This window comes from Cryptomeria japonica, chromosome 8, assembly GCF_030272615.1.
Source record: "Cryptomeria japonica chromosome 8, Sugi_1.0, whole genome shotgun sequence".
NCBI classification, from domain to species: Eukaryota; Viridiplantae; Streptophyta; class Pinopsida; order Cupressales; family Cupressaceae; genus Cryptomeria; species Cryptomeria japonica.
This window is the reverse complement of record NC_081412.1, coordinates 491,949,157-491,970,588: the sequence shown is the minus strand read 5'-3', so window position 1 is coordinate 491,970,588 and position 21,432 is coordinate 491,949,157. Positions and strand designations below refer to the sequence as shown.

The 21,432-nt window shown below is 34.5% G+C and overlaps 1 protein-coding gene across 1 annotated transcript; it reads left to right on the top strand.

The window, feature by feature from the left end:
* Positions 1-17,522: 17,522 nt before the first annotated feature.
* Positions 17,523-21,142, top strand: LOC131060051 (probable pyridoxal 5'-phosphate synthase subunit PDX1). The gene is made up of 2 exons (XM_057993147.2): positions 17,523-17,846; positions 19,948-21,142. Exon 2 carries the CDS (start codon positions 19,987-19,989, stop codon positions 20,914-20,916), a length of 930 nt encoding a protein of 309 aa, XP_057849130.2. The 5' UTR covers positions 17,523-17,846; positions 19,948-19,986; the 3' UTR covers positions 20,917-21,142.
* The last annotated feature ends 290 nt before the right edge of the window (positions 21,143-21,432 follow it).

The following is a 21,432-nucleotide window of genomic DNA, read 5'->3' as shown; positions in this document are numbered from 1 at the left end:
TACCACCTCAGCCCTAGCCTTGGAAATCCTATAAATATCCCCCATTTTGGAGCACAAAGGATCCCATCTCATTTTCATCTCAAGCATTGTTATTATAGGCATATAATTTCTAGCATTCTAGTTTAATCATTGTTATTATAGGCAATTGCATCTTAGATCTAGCTTAATTTGATCATATTCTAGAATAATTATTTTATCATATAGCATAATCAATCTCTTTTTCTAGCTTAATTGCATCTTCATTTAGCATAATCAATGCATATCATTAGTATAATTATCTTCTTGGATCAATATAGCATAATCATACATTCATCTAGCTTGCACATCATATCATTTTAAATCCTTCATCTTGGTGTAGTCAAGTCACTGAGATTGCTCATCTAGATCTGAGAGAAAATCCACACTCGCATCTCTTAGGAAGATATGTCACTTTGTCATGGTTTATCTTTCATTTGATTTCAATTTGCTAACCATGTTTCTAATGATCTATTGAGTATTTGTGTTGCAGTTGTAGGTATCCTACTTCACACACATGACACATTTAATAAAGTATTTGTTGGTGGTAATTATAAATTTATGGTTATTAGATGAGAAATGATGGATTTTTTCAATGAGGTTGAGCCCCCAATTGTGAAAAAGGCCATGGAGTCATGATGGGAGATAATTCTTGTGGAGGTGCATGGGTCATATCATCATTTCCTAAGTACATGGAAGACATTTCTTAACATAATGGTGTGCATCCTACTCCATCGTCGACCAATTATACCTCATTCAATAATTTTTTAACAAGGGCAAGATCACTTGAATGTGAACCATGAATACCTTCATGTACCTCAAGTAAAGGATTTTGAACCTCTGCATTAAGGAACCTCATGAGAGTTCCATCAAAGCCTCTATGGTATAATGTATTGTCGAGGAGAGTGAAGTGAGATGAATGCTGAGTGAAAGTTTTACATTGGGTATTAGATAGGTTGGGTGGAAGGGTATTATTATGGAGCTATGTGTAAATGCCATTGTACCAATGAGACTCAAGACCAAAATTTGCATAAAGAAGCTTGATGTTGGGAATATCATAAGTAGTTACTAATAACCACTCAACCAAGAATTCACACTGTTAAATATTTTGTGGCATATCAATCAAAGATCTAATAGTGGCCATAAAATTTGTTGCCTTGTTACTCAAATGAGGAACTTGCTCAAATTGTTTTTGTCAATAGTATTCCTTAAATCTATCCACCATTCATTTATAAAGGAGCAATTTGTCATCTTTTGTTAAATACTCATCATCACTTGTTTGATGACCAATTGGAAATCACCATAGACATATAATTAATTGATCTTCCATTGGATAGAAATTTTGGGTCTCATAATCAATGCTTCAGACTCTACAATATTGTTTGTACATGGGAAGGAAAGTTTGTAGGAATTTGTAATATAGTCATGTTGTGGGGTTATAAATAAGATTTTCAACACCTATAAGAATCACTTAGATGCAATACGTGTTAGCTGGACAACTCATGCTCATGATAGATATTCTCTTGTGAACTAATACTCATGAAATATGGATCAACATGCTTGAATTAAAAAAAATACACTACTGAATCCTAATGAAACATAATATGATTTGGCACACCACAAAAATATTGCCTCTTGATATAAATGAGCCAATCAACTCTATAATGAATAGTTAATAAGGTAAACTAATGTAGCAAACTAAGTGGGCTAGATCTTGTGGAAAAATGCATGGTTAAGCACGCACCAAGATGAGTGACCTATTTGGAAGTCTTTATGATCCTAGAATGCAACAAGTGATAAATGGACCTTTCAAGCTGATGATTGACGGGTTTGGATAAAAAACCATAAAGTTAAATCTTGATAAAATCACATCATTTAACACATTATGAAAAATACCACTTACTTGATATGAATAATTTGAGGAGCTCTATAGTGAATGGTTCATAAGGCACAATATTGTTGAAGGTTTTACAAATGGAGTAGCAAACTAAGTTGTCTCAATATTAAGGAAAAATATATGGTTAAGCACACTTAAGTTAGACTAGTTCTGGGATGGGCGACCTCTCAAAAAGCCAATGCATCACCCTTGTGAACATCACTTAACTACAATGAGTTCTCAATAGATCATTCATGCTCATGAAAGATGAGTTCTTGTGAACCACTTCTCATGAAATGTGAGTTAATGAGCTTGAATTAAAAACTATGTCTAGTTGAATCTTGATAAAGCATCACATATTTTAACACGCTATAAAGGAAACCGCATAATTGATGAGAATAACTAAGGATTTTTATAGTGAATAGTTCATAAGACACAACACTTGTTGAAGGTTTTGAAAATGACGTGGCAAGGTTACTGGAGTTGATTTTGACTGAAACTCCATGGCTAAACACAATTGATTTTGAATAATATTGGGACAATTGACCTCCTTGAAAGTCTTGATGCTTCACCTTATGAACATAACCTAAATGCAATGAGTACTATTTGGACCAATAAAACATCACATAATTTGACACTACAAAAACACCACCTACTTAATAGTAATAGTAATAACTAAATTTTGAAGTAATTGTATTCTTTAATAATCTTAGGTCATATTTGCAACTCATTGGTATTAAGAACACAAATCTAAGTTCAATAAATAACTTGTTGGTGTTGGGTTATAGACAAATATCATTTTCTTTCAATATAAATTCAAGCACTAAGGGTTATCCATTATCTCTCCCTCATTGCAACCTCATCCCTATTTTATTGTACCTACGGAAGATGTGAACCATCCCTAAATCAATGGAATTATTAAGAAATATATCATCACTCTTACCAATTATGCTCAACAAATTAAATTGAAACTTTCTAACTGAAAACCAACTTTCAAGTACAATACAACAAACTAGTAGTTTTGAACCACTTGTTATATAAATATTTAAAAAGAAAAACTTTCAAGTCCAATAAAACAACAAACTAGTAGTTTCACATCACTTGTTATAGAAATATTTAAAAAAAAAACTTGAAGTAGAGCTCAAGAAATCCCCAATAAAGAAAAACTATAAGCCAAATAAGGTCCACCCATTTTGTATTGACCAAGAATCCAAATCATAATTTTTAATGTCTTTTAAATCTATGATCCACCAAATTTTATTATAGGAATGTTTAAAAACAAATCTATTTGCCCTAAAGCTCAAGAAATCTCCAATTAAGAAAAACTATAAGTCAATAAGGTCCACCCATTTTACTTATTGACCAATAATCTGAACCATAATTGTCAATATCTTTTAAATCTAGATCATTTAACTCATTTTAGTTTCTTTTATATATTTACATCATGTTCACATTTTAGGGTGATCCAATAATAGTGTGTTCCACTTGTGATACAAGGTGTAAAAAAGAGTTTTCAAAGGACATAATCATTAAACACCTTAAATGAAGGTCTACTTTCAATGAAAGTTCTTCATCAAAAGGAAAATGCCTACCATGTGTAAATATGATTAAGGGGTTCAAACAAAGGATACATTTATAACCCTATATGAAGGGACCTTTGAATGAAGTTCCTTCATTTGAATCTCTTTATAATACCCTCCCCTTTTTGATGAATTATATTTCAACACAAATTTGTACTTTAGAGCAAAGTTTAGAGAACGAGACAAAGTAAGGATGACAAAAGATTTTGCAATATTATGATTATTAGAGTAAGATTGGTAAAAGTATAAATTTGTAATATATTTATTTTAAATAATATATTTATTCTCTAAGATTTTAGTAAATATATATTTTTTTAGCAAACATAAAGTATTCTATTTGACATTAATAAAAAATATGTATGTATGTATGACTCTTATTTGTGATGATAGCTATTTTGGTTATTTTCTTGTTATTATGATGGATGCATGTAGTATGATGAAATGCTTATGATATGTTTTACATTTTAATATTTTATGAATATAGATGTTACTATTTTATTGATGCAAATGTAAATACAAATGATTTGTGGAAAATGTGAATGACAATATAGATGTAAATGATTTATGGAAATATGAATGATAATGCAAATGTAAATGATTTATGAAACATTTGAATGATAATACAATTATAAATGATTTATGAAACATGTGAATGATAATGCACATGCAAATGATTTATGTACAATGTGAATGATAATGCAAATGTAAATGATGTATGAAAAATGTGAATGATAATGCAACTTTAAATGATTTATGACCTAACATATGTTGGATGCAGGTGATATGTGATAAATATGATGACAATTTATTTTATTTTCATTTCATGATACAAAGGATAAGTAGGAAGGCTAAGGGATAAATGGATATGATAGATGACAAGGTGGGAAAATAGAAGCCTTAGGACTAGTAGATAGTGGAACATTATGATATATGGATGAGCAACATATTAGATTGGGTTGAATTTATAAAAGATTATGTTGAATATATGGTGAGCAATCCTAGATTTAATGTAGCAAAGGAAGTTATGCACTAATGGTATATAGGACCATAACAACAAGATAATCTTTGCATGGACTTGACTCTCAAACAAAAGGTTGCTCTAATACATGCAAGACCAATTATAATGTTGGTGGGTCTTATGAGAAATGATCTTCAAAGTATGATGGGATCCTAAGGTAATGCACACAATACCTTATCATGGGCTTGTTGGGTCTATGTAAAGAATCCACAACAAATTTAAAGTCATCCAACATATTCAACATGGCAACCAACCTTGGCGGAGTCATGTAAATAACAAAAAAAACATGTCATATAAACATAAAAACTATACCCAATTATACACCCATAAACATACCAAGATATAGATAGATTTAGGTGGTCTTGATTAGGTGTGGTCTTGGGTCAAAAGATAAATCAAAATGAGAACAAATTGAGAAACATGATATGTGACCAAAAAATCTCTTCCTAAAAGCATAAGATGGGTGATGACTATAGGTTTACACCAAACATGAGAAGGATACATCTCTATGGGATTAGATGATCAAGCAAATGTGGGTGATAGGTGAAGGGATATGATGGATGGTTTAATGTTCACCAAACAAGTCCATGTGTGATTTTGCAATGAAGTACAAATGTCTATTGATGGAAGGGGTCATTGGAAGTCACAATTCTCTTATGATTTAATTCTTCAAATGTCAACCTAATGGTTTCTAAAGTTGTCTACTGTAAGAGTTGTTTGGATTTGGGGATTGTTTTGATTGTTTGTTTTTAAATGTTTTTGGTCTAGCTCTATTAGGAGTGGTCTGGTGTCTGTTTGAATATATCATATTCTATCTAGGATTACTCTATGCTTCTAAACTTATTCTTAGGGAAAATTTATCTTAACCAAATAGTTATAGGGATTGACTTCCACTTTAATCTAAATCAACATTATGAATGATGGAGTCTCACTAAGCTACAACACACTTGCAATAAGTAAATCTAATACTAATCACACTTGCGAAAAGGAAATTTAAGCTATTTTGTAGAAAGTAAACTAATATACGCTTTTGGAAAATGAAACTCTATTTAAGTCACACTTTAAAAGAAAATCACAGTTCAAATAAATTACTCCATCCCATCATACTTTATCAAATTTAAACTTTTGTCTTTCTACTGTAATTAACTAAGGAAAACATTAATCTATCCTCAAATATAATCAAACTAATCAACAACCCAATTTAAAATGTGGAAAGAAAATGAATTGAATCAAAACTTAAGTGAAATGATTAATTTGAAATCTAACAAGAAAATGTTGAACTATTCCAACATGCAATTTAGAACTAAATCAACAAAAGGAATGCATAGACAAAAACAATAAATGACGATTACCTCCCTTTGGTTGAGTGGGCCCTACTTTTCCTCTGCGTGGATTTGAGACTTAACTTAGTCACAAACTTTTTCCCTTTATTTTCATGAGATTGGCCCCAAGAGGGGGCAAACAACAATGTTTACAATAGGGAATACAAACACAATTCAAAATCAAAATCTTAATCATTCATGTTAACTTGCGACTAACTAGATGGCTGAATTATATAATGGCTTTATTTCAAAAGAAAAATTAAGAAGACGAACTAGGCAACTTAGTAGAATTGAGAGTGACACTATTGGGTCAAACTTGGAGCGCTTGGGAAACTCTTGGAGACATCCAAAGCATTTCGAGGAATTGGCACCGAAAGTGGAACACAGGAGTTCCTCAATGGATTGTGAGTGAGAAACAATTCTAGTTCACTAATTAATTAAAGATATACTCCTAGATGAACCAAAAGACAAAGTGCACCAAAAGATTCTAATTTGAATCATAACCATTCCATGATATGTTTTTAGAGTTGTCATAAATTCACTTGAAAAATGATCAAAATCCAAAGTATTTCAAACCATAACATATTATATGTTAATTTCACATTAATTCTATCAAAAAGGAAAACATTCATATAAAACCATTACTTCTAAATCCATTCATAATTATATTGAATATTATTCAAAAAGAAACTTTAGCCCATTTTTTGGTGCCAAAGTATCAAAGCATTAAAACAATATACTAAGTTTGTCATGAAAGCATGAAATTAAAAGATCATTTATTTTGTTCTTCATCTACACGACTAACATCTACATGACTAATTTGTTTTTGTTTAAGTCCAAGTATAAAAAGCTCAAAATTTATTATGGGCGGAAATGTGGATGCAATTTTATTATGAGATGGGATGTGGGTTAAAATTTTATTATGAAAGTGGTGATTAAAATTGCATGAAACAATGAAGGCTAAGATGTGGCAAAGATAATGCACACTTGATACCCACAACCTAATTCCAAATAGTAATTAGGTAGAGTTTCTAGCATCGACTAAGGGATAAAGTGTACGACACTATATGTGATGGATAGATGGGAGAGGGAATAAGACTAACAAATCACCAATACAAGCCATGATAGGTTTATTATGTGTGAGTGGATGTTTATTACTTTACTATGAGTGTGCATGATAGAAAGGAGTGGTGTTTAAGTAAATGGTGGGAAAAAAACTACTACACATGGCACTAGTGACCACGTTTTCATCATGGTACATCCTTAAGGCACCATCAAAGTGGTTTTCACCATTACACACATTATTATTTTTTTATTTTTTTCAAATTGAGATATTTCGATAATACATGAAAATTCTTAAGGTGTATGGTGCTCATGGGATCCTCAAGAGGTTCTCCTTTTGGTGTAGCTATTTGATAGGTTCTTGATTTATATTTGGTTGAAATGATGAAATGACCAAACTAATCTGGTTCAAATTTTCCTTTGCTTGCAAATTCTATTGGCTATCCTTTAAAAATAGGTAATTGATTTCATATCGATGAGCCTTATTCTCTTGCTATAACTACATGAAAGTTGATTAAAGTATCTTTGAAAATGATTCAAATAATTTAGATGTCTTTCATTTGAATTCAAATTGATAAAGGTGGACTACTTGATAATGTTCCTCATCACTAAGATGTTGTCATGATATCTTTAAAGAGGGGAGCTCAACCCCGATTGGTAAAATAGCTATAAAACATAAAATGAGTATGGAGTTGCCCCTATAGGTGTGTGAATACTAGTGTTGTAGACCCATGAAGCAAGGTTAATTTGTAAGTGCCAATCGCAACCAACTTCATGGACTATCTTCTTTAGAATTCTTAAGATGGATTTGTTAGAGGCCTCAACTTGATTGTTGCATTGCGATTAATATGGAGTGGAGAAACAATGCTAGATATGAAATATTTTGTAAAGGTTTTGGACATCTTGGTTCTTGAAAGTTTTTTTCATTATTTGTGATAATGGAGGATGGGATGCTACATTGCCATATGATATAATGAAAGATGATTTTGGATATTTGTTTTCTAGTGTTGTAAGTTAAGGGAATGGCTTCAATCCATTTAATAAAGTATTTGTTGGTGGTAATTATGAATTTATGGTTATTAGATGAGAAAGGATGGATTTTTTCCATGAGGTTGAGCCCTCGATTGTGAAAAAGGCCATGGAGTCATGATGAGAGATAATTCTTGTGGAAGTGCATGAGTCATATCATCATGTTGCTGACATGGAATCAATTTCTTAATATAATGGTATGCATCTTGCTCTATCATTGGCTAATAATATCTCATTCTCAATAATTTTTTAACAAGGGAAAGACCACTTGAATGTGTTGGCATGTGCATACTCCAATGAGACATTGTAGGTGATTGGAGGTTTTGTCATTGATGGCAACCTTACAATCCTAAGGCATTACACCGGCAAGGCATTACTCCGACAAGGCAGTACATCGACAAGATAGTTCATCGGCATCAACAAATCACACTCTACACCGACACTCAGACCACCGGCACTGGCACAGAGAAAGGAAGCATACTAGCACAGAGGCCGACAAGATTTTTGATATATTATATTTTGTTTATTATTGTAAAAACTTTGTAAGCCGACTTGACAAGTTGTAAAATGACTCTTATATATAAGAGAGGTCATTATAGATATTTTGTAAGCGAAAAAGGAAGATATTAGGCAGACCTATTATGCGAAATATAGGTTAAAGGTTTTATGTAAAGAACAGAGCAGAAACCGGTATTGGATCTGGCATTATAGATGCTATTGTAAAGCAGTACAAGATATTAGATTTGTATAATCCACATTGTAAGTCAGTGAGACTTCCCATTGAGCAGTGAGCTCTAGGCAATTGGCCTTCCCGCATGTGCAGGCCCCTCTTGTAAGTAATATTCTCTTATTGACGAGTAAGTGAATATTGTGGGTCACAAATCTCACCGAGGTTTTTCCCACACCGGGTTTCCTCATTAAATCCTTGTGTCATGGTGTGCTTTTCATGTGGATGCTTTTAATTCTATTTATTGCATTATTTCTTGCATACCGGTATAATGTTATAATATGTTCTACATGTTTTAAGTTAAGAAATTCAAATCACCGGTTAGATATTGATTCACCCCCCCTCTCAGTATCTGTGGGAATCCTAACAATTGGTATCAAAGCCTGGTCCTCTATTTTCAGAAGCCTAACAACTTGAGGAAGATCTTGACACCGGTAAAGATGGAAAATTTGATGAAGCAACTTGAAGCAGCTCTCTCAGACTATGATACAGAAAAATTGAAAAATATCAAACTAGAAGATGATCTAAAAGCAACTCAGGATATCATTCAAGCACTTCAAGAGAATCTTACTATTGCAAGAAATAAGGGAAGAGAACTTTGTGAAAAAATACAAAATGAGAATGATGAAAAGGAATCACTTAATGATATGATAAGCAAGTTGAAACTGGAGAACATGACAACAAAGAATGAGATGCAAGATATGACTATGAGATTTTGTAAAGAAATTGAAGATAGGAAGAAGAATGAAGAAGAATTGACCAAAAGACTAAGTGATGCAGCAAATGAGAACACAAGACTTAGCTATGAAAATGATTTATTGAAGACAGATCTGATGCACACTCAGAATGACTCCAATGAACTGATGAGGCAAAAAGAAGTCTTAGAAAGAGAACTAGAAACTGCAAATCAACATAAAGAAAAATTCAAGAAAAGCTCAGAGGAACTTGGTAACTTGTTGAAGAATAAAAAACCTAAAGGTGACACTTCTGGAATTGACTTTGAAGTTGGTGAAAGCTCTGGTATTGCAAACACACATGATCACAACAAACCGGTAAGGCAACCTAATGCTTATAAATTCAATGGAAAATGCTTTAACTGTAATAAGTATGGTCATAGAGAAAATGAATGTAGATCTAGAAATTATCAGAATATCAATACACCCACCGGTCAATGTTCAAAATGCAACAAAGTTGGTCACAACTCTGAAAAATTGCAGAATGAATGTGAGATATTATGTTTGTGGAAGATTTGGACATTTATCTAATCAATGCAGAACACAAACCGGCATAGGTTATGGGAAAGCTATTCAGAAGAATAATGTGACTTGTTATGCATGTAACAAGATTGGGCATATTGCAAAATTAAGTAGAAGTAAAGGATCACCGACAAACAACAAAAGTTCTAGCTTGAAAGGTAAAGAAAAAGTTGAAGAGGTTAAGCAAGAATTCTCAAAACAATGGATTAGAAAAGCTGATCTAAATGTTGGGAATACTCCTCCACTAGTAGAACCAATCAATGCTTCATTGGCAGGATAGAGTGATGCTTCACCGATAGGACAGAGTAGTGCTCCACCAACAGGAAGTTCTTCATCAAATTGAAGAAAGTTTCCTTGAGGGTTTGGCAATCTAATGACACAAGTGCTATTATTCCCTTGGTTAGAGATGAGAAGTTGTAAATTACTTCATTACCGGCAGACAATGTTAAGTGAATACTTAACCGGCATGCATAAAATGTGGTAGATGGCAAATAAACACTATAAATTTGTGGCTTTGGCTCCATTTCATTTCACCATGATTTCAAACATTCGTAGAGCATGAAATTTGCAGAGCTAAGGAATTCCAAGCAAAGAGGCGAAGCACTTCAAGCAATCAATCCATCCAAGACAGAAAAAAGGATTTATCATCATGGCATCCACCTCTGCACTTGAATATATAGCAAACCCTATTGTAGTCGAGGTCATAAAATGCCCTAGGCCTGTATTTCAACTAGTTCCCGAGATAGCAAAGAAAAATGACAATATAGGTGCTTTCTCTCAAATACCAAAAGGAGTTGTTTATGCTGAAGACCCCAGAATTTACATTCACTGCAACATAGAGGAATTGGGAGATGAAGAGATCAAAACAATGTATAAATTTGTCATATGTGATAATTCCGGAAATGTGAAACCGGAACATAAAATCATTGAAAGCCTAGGATTTACTGAAATCCTCTGCATTCCTGAATTTCCCAAGGATGTGATTAGGATAGTCTTAAGCAGGGTACATGGTGAATTTTTCTGGTTAGATGCAATTCACAAAATCACCAAGGAAGCTATGAAAGTTGTCACAGGGTTACCGCCCACTAGTAAAAGACCAGACAAGACTAAGAAGGTCTCCAATGACCTAGTAACTAAACTAACTGGTGCAACATCCGACAGAAGGAAGGTCCTTGAGGGTAAATAATGTAACATATATAAATGTGAGATTTGTTAGCATGGTTTTAGGGTATAAAGCTACTCATGCAAATAGACTCAATTCAGTTTCAAGTTTATGCATTAAGAGTTCTTATGACATGATTACAAACAATGTGAAAATTGACATATGTGAATGGTTAAAAGATGAGTTAATTGACAACCTAGGCAAGATTAAGAAGGATAAGAAAGGAACTTTTAGGTTTGGAAATCTGCTAGTATGTTTGATGCTACATATAACCAAACAGGTTCCCGGTATAGGCTATAAAGTACTTGGATTTGATATACCGGTAGGAAAACAGTTGACTGAACTATTCATCAACATGGGTGAAGACAAGGAAAATAATATCCATGAATACTTTCAAACACTTAAGGCAAAAATGAAGAAGAGAATCAGATTATCACAAAAGATTGTTGACAAATATAAGGATGATATATGTTTTGTAATTAAAAAAGGATGAGATCTGGATGGAAGCAGTCATCCTAAGAACAATTTGGGTAACAGAGATGGGCTATGAGACAGATGATTATATAATTGAGACTTATGCTAAAGCACTTCTGGAAGCTCCAAACGAACCAAAGAAAGAAGTATTTGGTAGTGCTGAGACCATAGAAAAACAAATACAATCTAAGAAGAGAGTGAAAAAAGTTGAGGTAGTTGTGAGAAAAGGCTCTAGACAGGCACATGCTATTAAAGAAGATGTATTAAAGCAAACCAGTATCACTGAGGATGAGCTAGGAACTCTACAGCCTGAGACTCACCTATCACCGGTAGGCACTTCTTTGGAGAGTGACATGCCTGCAGCTTTCAAAAGAGTTGTAAGGAAAAGAGATCCTTCACCGGCAAGCACACCCTCACCTAGGAGGACAAGACAAAAACAACAAGCAGTAAGATCTCCGGTTAAAAAGACTACACCAAAGAAGAAACTGACACCCAAGAAGAAGAAGAGGACAAATGAGGACATGGCCCCTCTTGACATACTGTTGAATGAAATTACAAAGGAAGGAAAACTCAAAAACATAGGAAAGGTCTATGACACTTTGACATCAGATGAAAAAGAACAAGTAGAAAATAGTGTTATATTGCATATGGACATGTATAAGAAATTTTTGATGGAAGTTGTAGATGAAGTACCAGATGAATTGTTCAAAAGACTGTAAGCAAGGAGACAAGCAGTAGTAGAACTTGACAAGAAAATCAAGATAGAAAAGCTACTTGCCATTTATCCAGTAAACTCACCTAAGGAGATCGATGATTTAATTGCTGAAGCCAACCGGTCAGTATTCTCTACTGCACATCGACACATTGCATTAATGGTTGGAAGAGTCAATGAGGTGATTGAAGAAACAGAAAATGCATGGGACATATTTCTTGTTGAGAAAGAAAAACAGGAAGAATACAGGAACCCCAAACCAATAAAGGTATCTTAGAAGGAGAGAGACAAAGGAAAATGAAAGGTTGGTGGACCTCTGAGTATCAAAGTAAAAGACAACTTACCCCCACCTCCTTTTACATCACCGGTAACAACAACTACAGAAGATCAACCGACAGTTGAAAGTATGGATGTAGAGGATGTCAATCCTAATCCTGAAGTCTTATATACACTGGATGTTGATACACAAAAGATCAACATTGTGGTAGACAAAGATACAACTGGTAAGACTGAAATGGCTAGTGAGCCACCGGTAGTTGAGCAAATTGATAACACACAAGAGAAACCAGCAGATGACAAAGAGCAACAGACAGAAACTCAGACTGAGACAGTGCAACAAACAGAGCAACAAGAAGAGCAACAACAATAGGAACAGGCTCCGGAACAGGTACAGGAACAGGTTCATGAGGAAACAGTGCAACCGATAACAGGAGAAGTACACAAACCATTGCTTAAGGAAATGCAAACACAAACAGACCTACCAGAGGTCACAACAAGCTTGGTTACTTCCTCCATTGATGGAATTCAGAGTGTTGGTTCCTCCTCAGCAGGCCACAAATCAACAAATGTAACTGAAGTACTTTTAGATTCAATCAAAAGGATAACAGATTGTAGTTCACAGGCTTATAAAGCTATAGATGACACAATCCCAATTTTGAAGGTAATTGCTCCTAACTGTAACATAGACAATATAGATTCTTTAGAACAACTTGATACTTTGTGTAAATACATCACTGAGAACACAGTGACTATTGAGAAAATAAAGGAAGAGACTTTGAAGAATAAGGTAGAAATTGAAAAGCAAAAATTCTTTGAAGATCAGATAAAGAAGTGTACTAGGGAATTTGACACACTTCTACCGGAACTATGTAACTTATTAAAGAAATACAAAACTCTGTACAAAGACACCTGCAAGACAAACTTTTTGACAGTAGATATAGATAAGAAAATAAGCAAGGTACATAATGAAATCAATAAACTTACTGATAATTTTGTTAACTCACCTGATACATTATCAGTTTTTGAGCAGAGGATAACAAATTTTGAGGAAGAGTTACTTAAGTTAGAAAGAGAAATGGAGAGAATAGTGAATAAGGCAAAGCATTTGAGATTAAAATTGAGTCCAAGATTGGACTATCTAGCATCATTGCGGAAGGAAATATCTGAGGCACTGATACAGGGACAAAAAACACCGACAGAGCATATGCAACACCTCACTGGTACAGTTAAAAGAACAAAGACAACAATCAGAGACAGTAAAAAGTTTATGGAGAGTATAAACTTGATTTTGGCAGATCTATTTCAAATTGTAACTACCCAGTTACAAGGTTGAAACTGCAAACTCTATTGACACCTTGACAACCTTTGTCATTGATGTCAAAGGGGGAGTAGTGGTATGAGAAAATTCAATATCACAGGAATCATATGCTCAGGGGGAGCACACATTTTTGGTAACATTTTTGGACTTCACATTTTTGGATACACTTTTGAAATTTCTCATGAGTGTTGCCATCAATGCCAAAGGGGGAGATTGTTGGCATATGCACACTCCAATGAGACATTGTAGGTGATTGAAGGTTTTGTCATTGATGTCAACCTTACAATCCTATGGCACCGGCAAGGCATTACACCGGCAAGGCAGTACACCGGCAAGGCAGTACACCGGCAAGATAGTTCACCGACATCAATAGATCATGCTCTACACCGGCACTCAGACCACCGACACCGACACAGAGAAAGGAAGCATACTAGCACAGAGGTCGACAAGATTTTTGATATATTATATTTTGTTTATTATTGTAAAAACTTTGTAAGCCGACTTGGCAAGTTGTAAAATGACTCTTATATATAAGAGAGATCATTATAGACATTTTGTAAGCGAAAAAGGAATATATTAGGCAGACCTATTATGCGAAATATAGGTTAAAGGTTTTATGTAAAGAATAGAGCAGAAACCGGTACTGGATCTGGCATTATAGATGCTATTGTAAAGCAGTACAAGATATTGGATTTATATAATCCACATTGTAAGTCAGTGAGACTTCCCATTGAGCAGTGAGCTCTAGGCAATTGGCCTTCCTGCATGTGCATGCCCCTCTTGTAAGTAATATTCTCTTATTGGCCAGTAAGTGAATATTGTGGGTCACAAATCCCACCGAGGTTTTTACTACACCGGGTTTCCTAATTAAATCCTTGTGTCATGGTGTGCTTTTCATGTGAATGCTTTTAATTCTGTTTATTGCATTATTTCTTGCATACCAGTATACTGTTATAATATGTTCTACATGTTTTAAGTTAAGAAATTCAAATCACCGGTTAGATACTAATTCACCCCCCCCCCCCCCTCTCAGTATATGTGGGAATCCTAACAGAATGTGTACCATGAATACCTTCATGTACCTCAAGTAAAGGATTTTGGACCTCTGCATTAAGGAACCTCAGGAGAGTTTCATCAAAGCCTCTATGGTATAATGTATTGTCAGGGAGGGTGAAGTGAGATGAATGTTGAATGAAAGTTTTACATTGGGTATTATATAGGTTGGGTGGAAGGGTATTATTATGGAGCTATGTGTAAATGCCATTGTACCAATGAAACTCAAGACCAAAAATTTCATAAACGAGTTTGATGTTGGGAATATCATATGTAGTTACTAATAACTGGTCAACAAGAATTCACACTATTGAATATTTTATGGCATATCAATCAAGGATCTAATAATGGTCATAGAATTTGTTGTCTTGTTACTCAAATGAGGAAATTGCTCAAATTGTTTTTGTCAATAGTATTCGTTAAACCTATCCCCCATTCATTTATAAAGGAGCAACTTGTCATCTTTTGTTAAATACTCATCATCACTTGCTTGATGACCAATTGGAAATCACCATAGACATATAATTATTTGATCTTCCATTGGATAGAAATTTTGGGTCTCATAATCAATGCTCCACACTCTACAATATTGTTTGTACATGGGAAGGACAATTTGTAGGAATTTGTAATATAGTCACGTTGTGGGGTTATAAACAAGATTTTAAACACATAGAAGAACCACTTAGATGCAATGCGTGTTAGGTGGACAACTCATGCTCATGATAGATATGCTCTTGTGAACCAATACTCGTGAAATATGGATCAATATGCTTGAATAAAAAAATACACAATTGAATCCTAATGAAACATAATATGATTTGGCACACCACAAAAATATTGCCTACTTGATATGAACAAGCCAAACAACTCTATAATGAATAGTTAATAAGGTACACCAACGTAGCAAACTAAGTGGGATAGATCTTGGGAAAAAATTCATGGTTAAACACACACCAAGATGAGTGACCTATTTGGAAGTCTTGATGATCCTATAATGCAATAAGTGATAAGTGGACCATTCAAGCTGATGATTGATGGGTTTGGATAAAAACCACAAAGTTAAATCTTGATAAAACATCACATCATTTACCACATTATTAAAAACACCATTTACGTGATATGAATAATTTGAGGAGCTCTATAGTGAATGGTTCATAAGGTGCAATATTGTTGAAGGTTTTGCAAATGGAGTAGCAAGCTAAGTTGTCTTGATATTGAGGAAAAATCTATGGTTAAGCACACTTAATTTAGAGTAGTTCTAGTATGGGTGACCTCTCAAAAAGCCAATGCATCACCCTTGTGAACATCACTTAACTACAATGAGTGCTCAGTAGATCATTCATGCTCATGAAAGATGAGTTCTTGTGAACCAATTCTCATGAAATGTGAGTCAATGCGCTTGAATTAAAAATAACGTCTAGTTGAATCTTGATAAAGCATCACATATTTTAACACACTATAAAGGAAACTACATAATTGATGATAATAACTAAGGAGTTTTATAGTGAATAGTTCATAAGACACAACACTTGTTGAAGGTTTTGAAAATGGCGTGGCAAGGTAAGTGGAGTTGATCTTGAGTGAAACTCCATGGTTAAACACACTTGATTTTGAATAATATTGGGACAACTGACCTCCTTGAAAGTCTCAATGCTTCACCTTATGAAAATAACCTATAAGCAATGAGCATTATTTGGACCAATAAAACATCACATAATTTGACACTACAAAAACACCACCTACTTAATAGTAATAGTAATAACTAAATTTTAAAGTAATTGTATTCTTTAATAATCTTAGGTCATATTTGCAACTCATTGGTATTAAGAACACAAGTCTAAGTTCAACAAATAACTTGTTTGTGTTGGTTGCACAAGTTTGAGTTATAGACAAATATTTTTTTCTTTCAATAAAAATTCAAGCACTAAGGGTTATCCATCTAACTTCATCGCTCCCTCATCCCAACCTCATCCCTATTTTATTTTACCTCGAGAAGATGTGAACCATCCCTAAATCTATGGAATTATTAAGAAATATATCATCACTCTTACCAATTATGCTCAACTAATTAAATTGAAACTTACTTTCAATTACAATACAATAACAAACTAATAGTTTTGCACCACTTGTTATAAAAATGTTTAAAAAAACAAGATTTCAAGTCCAATACAACAACAAACTAGTAATTTTTCACCACTTGCTATAGAAATATTAAAAAAAAAAAACTTGGAGTAGAGCCCAAGAAATCTCCAATAAAGAAAACTATAAGCCAAATAAGACCCACCCGTTTTGTGTATTGATCAAGAATCCAAGTCACAATTGTCAATATCTTTTAAATCTATGATCTAACAAATTTTATTATAAAAATATTTAAAAACAAATCTATTTGTCCAAGAGCTCAAAAAATCTCCCATGAAGAAAAACTATAAGTCAATAAAGTCCACCCATTTTGTAGATCGACCAAGAATCCCAACCATAATTGTCAATATTTTTTAACCTATGATTTAACACATTTTAGTTTTTTTTAAAAAAATTTCTTTCAAAAGAGTACAACAAAAAAACATTATCATGAGAAAATTCCATTTGGAGTAGGTATAGCTCAAGAAGTACCACCCATTTTTTTGTATTGACGAGGAATCCACGTAATTCTTGTCAACGTTTTTAAAATCAATGGTCTAACAAATTTCGTTTTCTTCATATAAAATTTTAACGAAATTGATAGAAAGCACAGCCGCCTTAAGCGTGACCAATCAGTTCGGTATACGTAAGTAGAATTAGATTATGAGGGATGAATTAATTGTATGAACAGCAAGGAGTTTCGGAATGGGCGGTAGGTTGCATTCCTTGTTCGGCAACCTTACAAATAAATAACCATTCTTTGAAGAGCATTATCACATCCATATAGAAGCAGCTCTTCCTTTCCAAGAATAGCTAAGCCCGATTTCATCATACAGCTAAGCCAGGTAAGGAGATTCTCTTATGATTGTCTGGGTTGATGTGGGTTTGCTACTTCATTGCCTTGTGTACTTGTTCATCATTCTATAAGGAATCTTCCTGGAATAATCTGCATGATATGAAGTATTGATGGCCGTTGGGGATGATGGGGTGATCATTATTTGCAAATGCAGTGGGATATCTGTATGTGCAATGGGTTTTTGTGATCACTGTGATGTTTTGTTCTGTTTTTGTAAGCAACGCTTTTGTTTTGGAAAGGTTAGTTATCTATGTAGTCTTTTAACTTTTGGTTGTTTTCTCCGGCATAGGATTTTTTGTGTTTGCATGCTGTATAGTCTGTTTTTGAAAATCTTGGAACCCATTTTTTGCTTGATGGGTTACGGGGATTCAGCATTTAGGTTTGGGTTTAAAGGCTATCTAGTGTTTTTATGTAGTTTTTGTTAGTTTGGGGTTCTCTTTTTCTGTGGATGGTTTTGTAGGGTTTTAGCCTCTGCATTAGATTGAGAACATTTTAGGATTTTGGGACTGTTTTTCAGTCAAATGGTTGTGGAGTGCACACGTAGCAAGTGGGTTCAGCTTTGATATGAAGGGAATGCATCCGTCACTTTACAAGCAATCTTATGCCTAAAAACATTATATGTGTATAGATTTCTTAGCTCCGCATTCAGCATGCACATAGTAGTAGATTGAGTAGAAGGGCATTATAGTAGTTTCCTTCCATATGAATCTTAATGATTTCATTTGCAAAGGGAGCCGCGCCAGATTTAACCAATACATTTATCCTATAAAAATATCAGATTTTTGGGAATGACACTAGGTCTCGGATTGGGCTGTGGGGTGCATTCCTTGAATGTAAACCTCACAAATGGGTAAGTGTAGTTTAAGCATTATCAATAAAACATACAACGGCCTTCCTCTTTCCACATTAGGAAAGGCATCTGCAAAAGTCTGTTTTTCATCGACAACTTATCCAGTTAAGAAGAAATCTGTAATCATTTTCAATGCTTATTTAGGTCTGGACCTCTGGCGGTTCTTTCTAGGACATATCCTTTCATGATTCTATAAGTGTAAGACTGAATAGCCTTGGAATTAGCTGCATGGTATTTCAAGCCAGTTGAAGAGAAGATTCTCTTTGTTTTTCTAGCGGTTGTTGAGGGCTTTGTTAATTATTGAAATCGTAATCAGAGATGGTGGGTTGTTCTGTGTCGATTATCAGAGAATACATGGTTTGAAATCACTATGACGCTCCGTTTCTTCTGATCAGTTTCTTATTAGTTGAATAAAGTTCTAACGATTGGGTTGTTTTGGTTGTAGTCGATTTTCTGTTTGAATGTCACCCGTTGTGATTTTTGAAGTTTTGGAATCCGTGTTTTGCTGGATGGATTTGCATAGATTTAGCATTTGTGATTGGTTCTAAAGTCCTCCTATGCTATGATATTGTTTTTAATATTTGAGGCCTTTGTTCTATGGAGGGTTTTGCAGGAATTTAGCCTTTTGGTCTGTTTTGAGATTGACTTTCATTGGGATGGAAACATAATGGCATTATAGGGTTGTTTTTTCCGTCTGAAGAATGCATATGTAGCCAATGAGTTCTGGAATGCACATGGAGTTATTCAGCTTTCATAGTTATATAGCATATGCTTCTAAATGGGTTAACCTTATATGATTTTAACTACATGGCTTATAAATTATGTGCTACTTTAATACCATTTGTTCGGATATGATCAATGTTTTCATAGGGAGCAGGCTTTAGTGTAAGTGTCGTTGATATGCACTAACAGGAAATATGTGTTGTACAATACTTTTGACATGGTATTAAGGGTTTCGGATTTGTCCATTTTTTGTATCATCATACTATGTACAAGCTATTCTTGATCAATAGGGAAGTTGACTGATTCATGTATCCTGCTAACGTTACAGTACTCATGTTCACATATATGCATGCTTTCAGGCATTCTTTACAAACATTTTGGCATGAAAATGCTATTTTGGGTTTAGGGTATATGAGGTTTCTCTTACATTTGTAATATAATACAATATGTTTTCTAGATTTATTTTGGATTCTAGATAAGCATATGTTTGTAATGGACACTAGTTTGCACTGTGCAGGTTTCCTAGTTACAGAAACTTTTTTGTCCAAAGAAAGCAATGGCAAGTGATGGAGTTGTCACTGTTTATGGCAATGGCACAATTACTGACACAAAGAAATCGTCATATGCCTGCAAGGTTGGTCTGGCTCAAATGCTAAGAGGGGGAGTTATCATGGATGTTGTTAATGCTGAACAGGCTAGAATTGCTGAAGAGGCAGGGGCTGTAGCTGTGATGGCCTTGGAGCGTGTCCCTGCTGACATCAGAGCTCAAGGAGGAGTTGCCAGAATGAGTGATCCGGGTCTCATCAAGGAGATCAAGAATGCAGTAACTATACCTGTCATGGCCAAAGCTAGAATAGGCCATTTTGTTGAATCCCAAATTCTTGAGGCAATTGGTATTGATTATGTTGATGAGAGTGAAGTTCTCACTGTTGCAGATGATGCACACCACATCAACAAACACAACTTCCGCATACCATTTGTGTGTGGGTGCAGGAACCTTGGTGAGGCACTGAGAAGGATCGCTGAAGGAGCTGCTATGATCAGGACTAAAGGAGAAGCTGGCACAGGGAATATTATTGAGGCTGTAAGACATGTGAGATCTGTCTTGGGTGATATACGAAGACTTCAGAGCTTAGATGATGATGAGGTTTTTTCCTTTGCCAAACAGATTGCCGCTCCCTATGAGCTTGTGAGGCAAACCAAACAGCTGGGAAGGCTTCCTGTTGTCAACTTTGCAGCAGGAGGTGTGGCTACACCTGCTGATGCTGCCTTGATGATGCAGCTGGGTTGTGATGGAGTTTTTGTGGGTTCTGGTGTGTTCAAAAGTGGTGATCCAGCTCGCAGGGCTCGAGCTATTGTTCAGGCTGTGACTCATTATAATGATCCCCATATACTGGCTGAGGTTAGCTGCGATTTAGGAGATGCAATGGTTGGTATTAATCTCAACGATGCAAAAGTGGAGCGATATGCAGAGAGGTCGGAGTAGAATATGAAGATTAGCCAAAGAAGGGACCTGGTTTAGGTGCCCAGTAGTTGATTGAATTAATTATGTAATAAGGCATAAATTAAAACCCATAGCTGTATTTCAACCACTTGATGAACGAACTCAATATGTAGCAACATTTATTATTGTTGTAGTGAACTTACTATTCTCCTTTTTAGTAATTCACATTGAATGAAACTACTTGTAACCAATAGCAAGATTTCTTTGACATTGTAGCTTATGTCTGCATTGGTAATTGTTTTGTATTTAGATTTTTGAGATTATTTCCACAGGTATTCATTTTCAAAGCATATTTCTGGGCACAACTGTGTCTAATCCACTTTAGTTTACTTCCTTTTTGGGTTTATTTTCTGGACATGTTTTGGTTTTGTATTCCAATTTAGTCTAGAACATTGTTCTTCTATGTCTTTCCAATGCATAGTCTCATCTTTGGTGTTAAAATTATTGGAACTGTATTTCTTGTAACTTCATATGGTATGCAAGAGTTTTGTAATCTTT

Coding starts and splice junctions, on each gene's coding strand:
- LOC131060051 (XM_057993147.2), top strand. CDS start 19,987: ATGGCAAGTGATGGAGTTGTCACTGTTTATGGCAATGGCACAATTACT.